Source organism: Oncorhynchus masou, unplaced genomic scaffold (assembly GCF_036934945.1).
Source record: "Oncorhynchus masou masou isolate Uvic2021 unplaced genomic scaffold, UVic_Omas_1.1 unplaced_scaffold_2139, whole genome shotgun sequence".
NCBI classification, from domain to species: Eukaryota; Metazoa; Chordata; class Actinopteri; order Salmoniformes; family Salmonidae; genus Oncorhynchus; species Oncorhynchus masou.
In genome coordinates, this window is record NW_027008616.1 from 49313 (window position 1) to 61801 (window position 12489).

The 12489-nt window shown below is 44.2% G+C and overlaps 1 protein-coding gene across 1 annotated transcript; it reads right to left on the minus strand.

Moving 5' to 3' along the window:
- Positions 1-582: 582 nt before the first annotated feature.
- On the minus strand, positions 583-10767 carry LOC135532985 (gastrula zinc finger protein XlCGF57.1-like). Its single transcript, XM_064960396.1, has 2 exons — positions 10164-10767; positions 583-2924 (listed from the first exon to the last, which is right to left on the minus strand). Exons 1-2 carry the CDS (start codon positions 10339-10341, stop codon positions 1321-1323), a joined length of 1782 nt encoding a protein of 593 aa, XP_064816468.1. The 5' UTR covers positions 10342-10767; the 3' UTR covers positions 583-1320.
- Between the last annotated feature and the right edge of the window lie 1722 nt (positions 10768-12489).

Genomic DNA, 12489 nt, shown 5'->3' on the forward strand with positions numbered 1-12489 from the left:
AGCAACACCTCCCCATTGTAAACAGCAACACCTCCCCCATTGTATACAGCAACACCTCCCCCATTGTAAACAGCAACACCTCCCCCATTATATACAGCAACACCTCCCCCATTGTAAACAGCAACACCTCCCCCATTATATACAGCAACACCTCCCCCATTGTATACAGCAACACCTCCCCCATTATATACAGCAACACCTCCCCATTATATACAGCAACACCTCCCCCATTGTAAACAGCAACACCTCCCCCATTGTAAACAGCAACACCTCCCCCATTGTAAACAGCAACACCTCCCCCATTGTATACAGCAACACCTCCCCCATTGGCATTCCTGTCTTTTCTGTAGATGTTATATCCCTGTATTGCTCCTGCTGTATCAAAGGAAATATCTAAGTGAGTTTCAGAGGTGGCCAGTATATGAACGTTATCCGATGTTAACAAGTTATTGATTTCATGAACCTTATTTCTAAGGCTACATATATTAATAATTAACAAATTAATATATATATCTATTCTTAGCACTTTCCTGCTTATCAGAGATAGCCTATCAGGCACTTGTCTGTGTCTGTGTGTGTGTGTGTCTGTGTGTCTGTGTGTGTGTGTGTGTGTGTGTGTCTGTGTGTGTGTAAGGTTTAACTGATGCTACTGATCCGGACGTTGACAACAAAAAAAGTGTATTTTTCATTCATTTAATTCATTAGATAACAATATTATATTGAGACATAAAGAGAAGCAAGTGATTGATTGTTTTAAATCATATAAAATCTGCACTAAACAAACATCTTCTACACATCTGCATTTAAGGCAACGTCTTATTAATTTGATATATAATTAATAATAATAATAAATATAATTAATTCAGTCAAACAAACAGATCAGATTAACATATATAATGAACAGACTAGGTCTATACTGCTCCTACAAGGTGTAACAATATATCATGCAGAGGAACACAGAGTGGACAAAACATTAAGAACGCCTTCCTAATAGAATGGTGTGGGTGTATACTGGTCACAAAAAATAACACGAGTAGACCGTGGATTGGCCAGCTCATTGTCCTCAAGACCGTTGATTGGCCAGTTCATCCTCCTCAGGGAGATGTTCTATTGGGAAATAGTAATTTTTAAATTCCATCTGTAATTTATGCTTTGGCCTCAAATACTAGAATCGGACGAGTCAACAACATTATTTGGATATGAGCTCGGAAAGGATTAACTTTAAAAAGTTAGATTTTCACAGGACAGTTACTTTAAAAGAACGTTATTAACCGGTTACCATACTATTAAAATAATGCTTCTGTTCCAGTACGCTAGAGATCACTTTCTTTCCCGGTTCTGTTTCTGTTCCTCAATAAAACACATTTTTTGCGGTTTTCTGTTCTGTTTTCTGAACTGGTTCCAACTCCTGGGGTCATTGTTAAGACTGTGTGTCCTCTCATGCCTTTTCAGGTTCCCTATCTGGGTAAAACCCTTTCCACACTGGGAACATTGGAAAGGCTTCTCGCCTGTGTGTATTAATTTATGGTCCTTCAGATTCCCTAACCGTGTAAAACCCTTTCCACATTGGGAGCATTGGAAAGGTTTCTCTCCTGTGTGTAATTTTATATGTTTTTTTAGGTTCCCTAACTTGGTAAAATCTTTTCCACACATAGAGCAATGGTAAGATGTCTCCCCTGTGTGTGTTCTTTCATGCTCCTTCAGGCTCCCTAAACTTTTAAAACTATTTCCACACTGGGAACATTGGAACAGCTTCTCTCCTGTGTGTATTCTCTCATGCTTTTTCAAGTTCCCTAACAGGGTAAAAACCTTTCCACACTGGGAGCATTGGAAAGGCTTCTCTCCTGTGTGAACTATTTTATGTTCTTTCAGGCTCCCTAACTGTGCAAAACTCTTTCCACACTGGGAACATTGGAAAGTTCTCTCTCCTGTGTGCATTCTCTCATGCCTTTTCAGGTTCCCTAACTGGGTAAAACCACTTCCACACTGGGAACATTGGAAAGGCTTCTCTCCTGTGTGCATTATTTGATGGTCCTTCAGGTTCCCTAACCGTGTAAAACTCTTTCCACACTGGGAACATTGGAAAGGCTTCTCGCCTGTGTGTATTCTTTTATGATCCTTCAGGTTTCCTAACCGTGTAAAACTCTTTCCACATTGGGTGCATTGGAAAGGTTTCTTTCCTGTGTGTAATTTTATATGTTTTTTTAGGTTCTTTAACTTGGTAAATTTCTTTTCACACAGAGAGCAATGGTAAGATGTCTCCCCTGTGTGTACGCTTTCATGAGCTTTCAGGCTCCCTAGCCGTGTAAAACTCTTTCCACACTGGGAACATTGGAAAGGCTTCTCTCCTGTATGTGTTCGCTCATGCTTTTTCAAGTTCCCTAACAGAATAAAACCCTTTCCACACTGGGAACATTGGAAAGGCTTCTCTCCTGTGTGAACTATTTTATGTTCTTTCAGGCTCCACAACCGTGTGAAACTCTTTCCACACTGGGAACATTGGAAAGTTCTCTCTCCTGTGTGCATTCTCTCATGCCTTTTCAGGTTCCCTAACTGAGTAAAACCATTTCCACACTGGGAGCATTGGAAAGGCTTCTCTCCTGTGTGTACTCTTTTATGGTCCTTCAGGTTCCCTAACCGTGTAAAACCCTTTCCACACTGGGAGCATTGGAAAGGCTTCTCTCCTGTGTGTAATTTTGCATGTTTTTTTAGGTTCCCTAAGTTGGTAAAACCTTTTCCACACTGAGAGCAGTGGTAAGGCTTTTCTCCTGTGTGTGTTCTGTCATGCTCTTTCAGCTTCCATAACCACTTAAAACTCTTATTACACTGCGAGCAGGGGTGTCGTCTCGCTGGTTTGGGCGTCTCTGGGTCTGGTTCCTCTGAAGGACTCTTCCTGCTGTCAGAGTGAGAGTCTGGTCTCTCTCCTGCCAAAGACAGAGTATTTGGTTAAACAGAGAGACCTAAATTAAAGCTCCAAATTATAAAACTGTTTACTCTGGACTAGATTGTCTCAACATAAAACTGTTTACTCTGGACTAGATTGTCTCAACATTGTCTCAACTGTACATTTGGATTCTGTTGATTGCCGGTAGTTGATTGATTGATTCTGTTGATTGCCGGTAGTTGATTGATTGATTTTGTTGATTGCCGGTAGTTGATTGATTTTGTTGATTGCCGGTAGTTGATTGATTGATTTTGTTGATTGCCGGTAGTTGATTGATTGATTTTGTTGATTGCCGGTAGTTGATTGATTGATTCTGTTGATTGCCGGTAGTTGATTGGTGTTCCCTGTGTGGAATTCCAGATCTCTGGTTTAGTGTTCCCTGCGTGGAATTCCGGATTTCTGGTATTGTTTGGAACTGCGGATCTGCTGTTCAAGAACACTGAGTTAATCTCAGCCTATATGCTGCCCTACAGTCCCTTGACATTTTGGCCCTGATGGAGACATGGATGACCCCAGAGAACACTGCTACTGGTCATCGCGGTGGTGGTACAGGGCTACACATTTCTCCTAAGTGGAGATTTTCTCTTTTCTCCCTCACCTGTCCATCTCCACATTTGAATTCCATGCTGTCACTTTTCCACTCAAGCTTAACATTGTCATCTACCAGGTGCCCTTGGAGAGTTCCTCAATGATCTTGAGACCTTGATAAGCTAATTTCCTGTCGATGGCTCACCGCTCTTTGTACTTGGCGACTTCAACCTCCCGACGTTTGCCTTCAAGTTATTTATTTCCAACTCTCTCATTCCCAATCACCTCCCACTTTCCCAGTCCCCTCCCACTTTCCCAGTCCCCTCCCACTTCACAAGACAGGCAATATGCTGGACCTCATCTTTACTAGAGGCTGTTCTCCTACTAATCTCACTGCATCCCCCCTCCAGGTCTCTAATCACAACTTTGTTTCCTTTTCGGTCTCGCTTTCCTCCAACCCCTAACCACTCAGACCGTACCCAGATGGTCATGCACCACCGCAAACTCTCTCTCTCTCTCAACCACTTTGACGACATCCACTACTCATCCGCTCAGCCTATTGAGTCCACTGGTCTCATCCACTCAGCCTATTGAGTTTACTGGTCTCATCCACTGGTCTCATCCACTCAGCCTATTGAGTTTACTGGTCTCATCCACTCAGCCTATTGAGTCCACTGGTCTCATCCACTCAGCCTATTGAGTTTACTGGTCTCATCCACTCAGCCTATTGAGTCCACTGGTCTCATCCACTCAGCCTATTGAGTCCACTGTCTCATCCACTCAGCCTATTGAGTTTACTGGTCTCATCCACTCAGCCTATTGAGTTTACTGGTCTCATCCACTCAGCCTATTGAGTCCACTGGTCTCATCCACTCAGCCTATTGAGTCCACTGGTCTCATCCACTCAGCCTATTGAGTTTACTGGTCTCATCCACTCAGCCTATTGAGTTTACTGGTCTCATCCACTCAGCCTATTGAGTCCACTGGTCTCATCCACTCAGCCTATTGGGTCCACTGGTCTCATCCACTCAGCCTATTGAGTTTACTGGTCTCGTCCACTGGTCTCATCCACTCAGCCTATTGAGTTTACTGGTCTCATCCACTCAGCCTATTGAGTCCACTGGTCTCATCCACTCAGCCTATTGAGTTTACTGGTCTCATCCACTCAGCCTATTGAATCCACTGGTCTCATCCACTCAGCCTATTGAATCCACTGGTCTCATCCACTCAGCCTATTGAGTTTACTGGTCTCATCCACTCAGCCTATTGAGTTTACTGGTCCCATCCACTCAGCCTATTGAGTTTACTGGTCTCATCCACTCAGCCTATTGAGTTTACTGGTCTCATCCACTGGTCTCATCCACTCAGCCTATTGAGTTTACTGGTCTCATCCACTCAGCCTATTGAGTCCACTGGTCTCATCCACTCAGCCTATTGAGTTTACTGGTCTCATCCACTCAGCCTATTGAGTTTACTGGTCTCATCCACTCAGCCTATTGAGTCCACTGGTCTCATCCACTCAGCCTATTGAGTTTACTGGTCTCATCCACTCAGCCTATTGAGTTTACTGGTCTCATCCACTCAGCCTATTGAGTTTACTGGTCTCATCCACTCAGCCTATTGAGTCCACTGGTCTCATCCACTCAGCCTATTGAGTCCACTGGTCTCATCCACTCAGCCTATTGAGTCCACTGGTCTCATCCACTCAGCCTATTGAGTCCACTGGTCTCATCCACTCAGCCTATTGAGTTTACTGGTCTCATCCACTCAGCCTATTGAGTTTACTGGTCTCATCCACTCAGCCTATTGAGTCCACTGGTCTCATCCACTCAGCCTATTGAGTCCACTGGTCTCATCCACTCAGCCTATTGAGTTTACTGGTCTCATCCACTCAGCCTATTGAGTCCACTGGTCTCATCCACTCAGCCTATTGAGTCCACTGGTCTCATCCACTCAGCCTATTGAGTTTACTGGTCTCGTCCACTGGTCTCATCCACTCAGCCTATTGAGTTTACTGGTCTCATCCACTCAGCCTATTGAGTCCACTGGTCTCATCCACTCAGCCTATTGAGTCCACTGGTCTCATCCACTCAGCCTATTGAGTTTACTGGTCTCGTCCACTGGTCTCATCCACTCAGACTATTGAGTTTACTGGTCTCATCCACTCAGCCTATTGAGTTTACTGGTCTCATCCACTCAGCCTATTGAGTTTACTGGTCTCATCCACTCAGCCTATTGAGTCCACTGGTCTCATCCACTCAGCCTATTGAGTCCACTGGTCTCATCCACTCAGCCTATTGAGTTTACTGGTCTCATCCACTCAGCCTATTGAGTTTACTGGTCTCATCCACTCAGCCTATTGAGTCCACTGGTCTCATCCACTCAGCCTATTGAGTCCACTGGTATCATCCACTCAGCCTATTGAGTTTACTGGTCTCATCCACTCAGCCTATTGAGTCCACTGGTCTCATCCACTCAGCCTATTGAGTTTACTGGTCTCATCCACTCAGCCTATTGAGTCCACTGGTCCCACTCACACAGAACTACCCTACGCCTTGACCTCTTTCTCCCCTTTCTCTACAGATTAAATCCTACGACTAGTGAGGTCTGGCTGCCCAAAAACCTGCCCGCTTGACCCCATCCATCCCCTCCTCCCTTCTACAGACCATCTCTGGAGACCTTCTCCCATTCCTCACTTCCCTCAACTCATCCCTGACCACTGGCCGCGTCCCCTCTCTCCTCTCCTCCTGACCATCTCTGGAGACCTTCTCCCATTCCTCACTTCCCTCCTCAACTCATCCCTGACCACTGGCCGCGTCCCCTCCTCCCTCCTCCATCCTCTCCTCCCTCCTCTTGACCATCTCTGGAGACCTTCTCCCATTCCTCACTTCCCTCCTCAACTCATCTCTGACCACTGGCCGCGTCCCCTCTGCCTTCAAAATGGCCCTAGTCGCTCCCCCTCCTCAAGAAACCAAAAACTCGAGTCATCTGATGTTAAAAAACTACAGCTATCCCTTCTTTCTTTCCCTTCTTTCTTTCCTTTCCAAAGCACTTGAGCGTTCTGTCACTGATCAACTTTTTCGTTATCCTCTCTCCGAGAACGATCTTTTTGACTCTAACCAGTCAGACGGCAAGGCGGGTCAATCAACCGAGACTGCTCATCTCTGTGTCCTGGAGACTACCAAAGCAGTTGACTCTCTCTCTCTCTCTGTTCTCATCCTCCTAGATCTATCTGCTGCTTTCAACACTATGAATCATCAGATCCTCCTCTCCGTCCTCTCAGGATTGGGCGTCTCAGTCTCTATCAGATCCTCCTCCCCATCCTCTCAGGACTGGGTGTTTCAGGCTCTATCAGATCCTCCTCTCTATTCTCTCAGGACTGGGCGTCTCAGGCTCTGAAACACTCTTGAATCCTAACTGACAGGCCACTCATACCAGGTGACGTTCAGAGGATCTGTGTCTGCACTACGCACTCTTGCTACTGGTGTCCCCCAGGGCTTGGTTCTAGGCCCTTTCTTCTTCGGTCTATACACCAAGTCACTCAGCTCTGTCATATCCTCACATGGTCTCTCCTATCACTGCTATGAGGATGAAACTCTACTACTTTTCTCCTTCCCCCTTCTGAAACCCAGATGAAGACATGTATCTCTGTGTGCCTGAAACTTGGATGTCGGCCACCTCAAACTCAACCTCGAGAAGTCAGAGCTGCTCTTTCTCCATCACGGTTGACACGCTGTCTTCCTCCCAGAGTGCAAAGAACGTTGGCGTGACCCTTTGACAACACCCTGACGTTCTCTGCAAACGTCAAATCAGTGACTCACTCCTGCAGGGTCGTGGTCTACAACATCTGTAGATTACGACCTTACCTCACACAGGAAGTAGCGCAGGTAATAATACTTGCCTACAGAGCAGCAAGAGGAACTGCCCCTCCCTACTTTCAGGCTATGCTCAAACCCTACACCCCAACCGGAGCACTCTGCTCTGCAACCTAAAGTCTCTTGGCCCTCCCACCCTAACGGGAGTGTGGATCCCGCTCTGCCCAGTCCAAGCACTTCTCTGTCATGGCACCCCAATGATGAGACATGCTTCCCCCTGAAGCTAGGACAACAGAGGCCTCGCCCATCTTCCGAAAACATCAGAAACATCTTAAACAGCATCTTAAATAATCCTCCTCCTCACCTCGACCCCCCCTAAAAAAATATTGAAACTGAACTCCTTAACAAGCACTTGCACATGATGATCCCTGGGTAATGGCTGTTAGTTCTTCATGATGATCCCTGGGTAATGGCTGTTAGTTCTTCATGATGATCCCTGGGTAATGGCTGTTAGATCTTCATTATGATCACTGGGTAATGGCTGTTAGTTCTTCATGATGATCCCTGGGTAATGGCTGTTAGTTCTTCATGATGATCCCTGGGTAATAGCTGTTAGGTCTTCATGATCCCTGGGTAATGGCTGTTAGTTCTTCATGATGATCCCTGGGTAATGGATGTTAGTTCTTCATGATGATCCCTGGGTAATGGATGTTAGATCTTCATGATGATCCCTGGGTAATGGCTGTTAGTTTTTCATGATGATCCCTGGGTAATGGCTGTTAGTTCTTCATGATGATCCCTGGGTAATGGCTGTTAGTTATTCATGATGATCCCTGGGTAATGGCTGTTCGTTCTTCATGATGATCCCTGGGTAATGGCTGTTAGATCTTCATGATGATCCCTGGGTAATGGCTGTTAGATCTTCATGATGATCCCTGGGTAATGGCTGTTAGTTCTTCATGATGATCCCTGGGTAATAGCTGTTAGTTCTTCATGATCCCTGGGTAATGGCTGCTAGTTCTTCATGATGATCCCTGGGTAATGGCTGTTAGTTCTTCATGATGATCCCTGGGTAATGGATGTTAGATCTTCATGAGGATCCCTGGGTAATGGCTGTTAGTTCTTCATGATGATCCCTGGGTAATGGCTGTTAGTTCTTCATGATGATCCCTGGGTAATAGCTGTTAGTTCTTCATGATCCCTGGGTAATGGCTGTTAGTTCTTCATGATGATCCCTGGGTAATGGCTGTTAGTTCTTCATGATGATCCCTGGGTAATGGCTGTTAGTTCTTCATGATGATCCCTGGGTAATGGCTGTTAGTTCTTCATGATGATCCCTGGGTAATAGCTGTTAGTTCTTCATGATGATCCCTGGGTAATGGCTGTTAGTTCTTCATGATGATCCCTGGGTAATGGCTGTTAGTTCTTCATGATGATCCCTGGGTAATGGCTGTTAAGAGTTCCATTTGAATTATTCCTAATCTCCACTGTCCCACAGCCCTGCTAGGCAATTCATCAACTGATCTCCACTTCTACCATCAATATCAATTACAACCTGTTTAATATCAATATCAATTCCAACCTGTTCTCCTGCCTTTTTTTATTTTAGAACATTCCAGATCAAAATGATCCTTCCTTGTCTTGATTCTGTCCTCTTCATCATTTGAAATCAGAGTTGACTGTAATACATGATATAATAGATATTTCTGCCACGCCCTGACCTTAGTTATCTTTGTTTTCTTTATTATTTGGTTAGGTCAGGGTATGACAAGGGTGGTTTGTTTAGTTTTTGTATTGTCTAGGGGTTTTGTATGTCTAGGGGTTTTGTATTGTCTATGGGTTTTGTATGTATATGGGTTTTGTATTGTCTAGGGGTTTTGTATTGTCTAGGGGTTTTGTATGTCTAGTGGTTTTGTATTGTCTAGGGGTTTTGCTAGTCTGGTGATTATATGTCTATGGTTGTCTCTGATTGGGAACGATATTTAGGTAGCCATATTCCTTGGTTATTTTTTGGGTTGTTATTGTCTATGTGTAGTTGCCTGTCAGCACTTTCGTGTTATATAGCTTCACGTTCGTTTTCTTTCTTTGTTAGTTCGTTTAGTGTTTTTCCTTCATTAAAAGAAGAATGTATGCTTATCACGCTGCGCCTTGGTCTCATCAATATGACAAACGTGACAATTTCAGTCAGATCAGTCTGTCTAACTTACAACAACAACAAACGAAGGGGCTAATAATAACACCATTGATATTTAATCATATTTAAAATATATATAATGAATTTGCTGTCATGTGATGTCGAGTATAGAGACTGAGCAAAGCACTACAGAGAGGTATTAAGCAAAGTTTTAAAATGTTGTTTAAAAATTAAATTAAGCATTTGAACCATTAACGTTAGCTTTTTCCAATTCCTACATATCCAAGTGTAGAATGTAAAATCACACTGGTGTTAATCAGATCAATGTCCCTGTTTTATAAAGATAGTACTCACTGTATTTACTGATGTTAATCAGATCAATGTCCCTGTTTTATTAGATAGTACTCCCTGTATTTACTGGTGTTAATCAGATCAATGTCCCTGTTTTATAAAGATAGTACTCACTGTATTTACTGGTGTTAATCAGATCAATGTCCCTGTTTTATTAGATAGTACTCACTGTATTTACTGGTGTTAATCAGATCAATGTCCCTGTTTTATTAGATAGTACTCCCTGTATTTACTGGTGTTAATCAGATCAATGTCCCTGTTTTATAAAGATAGTACTCACTGTATTTACTGGTGTTAATCAGATCAATGTCCCTGTTTTATTAGATAGTACTCACTGTATTTACTGGTGTTAATCAGATCAATGTCCCTGTTTTATAAAGATAGTACTCACTGTATTTACTGGTGTTAATCAGTTCTCCAGTCTTCTCTTCTTCGTCCTCCTCCAATGTGACAGTAATCTCCTCCTCCACTCCAAAAACGTCTTCCTCTTCTTTCACTGTAACAGTCATGTCTCCTTCCTCCTTCATTCCAAAAACTGCATTCTCTTTCTCTTTCAAGGTAGCCAACATCCTCCTCTTTACTCTGAAAACGTCTTCCTCTTCTTTCACTGTAACCTCTTCCTCTTTTATTGTAACATCCTCACCCTCTACTTGTAATTACTGTGACAGCCTTCTCTTCTTTCTCGGGTGTCTTTCTCCGTCCAGCAGACCCCCTCTTCTTTAACAGGAGGAGAGTTATTAACTTCGTGACCTCCTGTCATGGGGTGTTAGCTTGGTACCTTACTAGCATCAGCGACTAGCTTAGTCTTATTGCTAACTTAGCCAGCTAGCTAGATGTCTAACAACGTCAATATGAAATTAAACGGGGTAACAGCTAGACGACATAAATGTGTTTAAAACACATATAAACGCCAGAAAGCCGTTCGCACTACCCTCTGAAAGCTTCTAAAGAGCTCCAATATTTCGGCTCTAGTGGCTAGTAAGCTACCGAGGTGGCTGAACTGTTCATGTTGATGACGCGACCCGTCCACTATATTATACGTCACACTCTGGCAGCGTCGCCTGAACATAAAAGACGCACATCGCCATCTGCTGATTGGAGTGGTCAACGCAGTTGAGATAAGAAAAAAAAAATCATACAAAACGTGGTTCATTTAATTTAATTCATTAATATATTATTGTATTGAGACGTACAAAGGAAAGCATGTGATGATTGATTGGTGATCATTTAAAATTAGTGGTGAATGATGATGGAGGAAAACAAACCTAACTGCATCTCCAGTCCCTGGTATATCACCAGACTGCATTCAAACCTAACTGCATCTCCAGGTCCTGGTATATCACCAGACTGCATTCAAACCTAACTGCATCTCCAGGTCCTGGTATATCAACAGACTGCATTCAAACCTAACTGCATGCATAGTCCCTGGTATATCACCAGACTGCATACAAACCTAACTGCATCCCCAGGCCCTGGTATATCACCAGACTGTTCAAACCTAACTGCATCTCCAGGCCCTGGTATATCACCAGACTGTTCAAACCTAACTGCATCTCCAGGCCCTGGTATATCAACAGACTGCATACAAACCTAACTGCATCCCCAGGTCCTGGTATATCATCAGACTGCTTACAAACCTAACTGCATCTCCAGGCCCTGGTATATCACCAGACTGTTCAAACCTAACTGCATCTCCAGGCCCTGGTATATCATCAGACTGCATACAAACCTAACTGCATCTCCAGGCCCTGGTATATCACCAGACTGCATACAAACCTAACTGCATCCCCAGGTCCTGGTATATCACCAGACTGTTCAAACCTAACTGCATCTCCAGGTCCTGGTATATCACCAGACTGCATACAAACCTAACTGCATCTCCAGGCCCTGGTATATCAACAGACTGCATACAAACCTAACTGCATCCCCAGGTCCTGGTATATCATCAGACTGCTTACAAACCTAACTGCATCTCCAGGCCCTGGTATATCACCAGACTGTTCAAACCTAACTGCATCTCCAGGCCCTGGTATATCATCAGACTGCATACAAACCTAACTGCATCCCCAGGCCCTGGTATATCAACAGACTGTTCAAACCTAACTGCATCCCCAGGCCCTGGTATATCACCAGACTGTTCAAACCTAACTGCATCTCCAGGCCCTGGTATATCACCAGACTGTTCAAACCTAACTGCATGCATAGTCCCTGGTATATCACCAGACTGTTCAAACCTAACTGCATCCCCAGGCCCTGGTATATCACCAGACTGTTCAAACCTAACTGCATCTCCAGGTCCTGGTATATCACCAGACTGTTCAAACCTAACTGCATCTCCAGGTCCTGGTATATCACCAGACTGCATACAAACCTAACTGCATCCCCAGGTCCTGGTATATCAACAGACTGTTCAAACCTAACTGCATCCCCAGGCCCTGGTATATCAACAGACTGTTCAAACCTAACTGCATCCCCAGGCCCTGGTATATCACCAGACTGTTCAAACCTAACTGCATCTCCAGGTCCTGGTATATCACCAGACTGCATACAAACCTAACTGCATCCCCAGGTCCTGGTATATCACCAGACTGTTCAAACCTAACTGCATCTCCAGGCCCTGGTATATCACCAGACTGCATACAAACCTAACTGCATCCCCAGGCCCTGGTATATCACCAGACTGCATACAAACCTAACTGCATCTCCAGGCCCTGGTA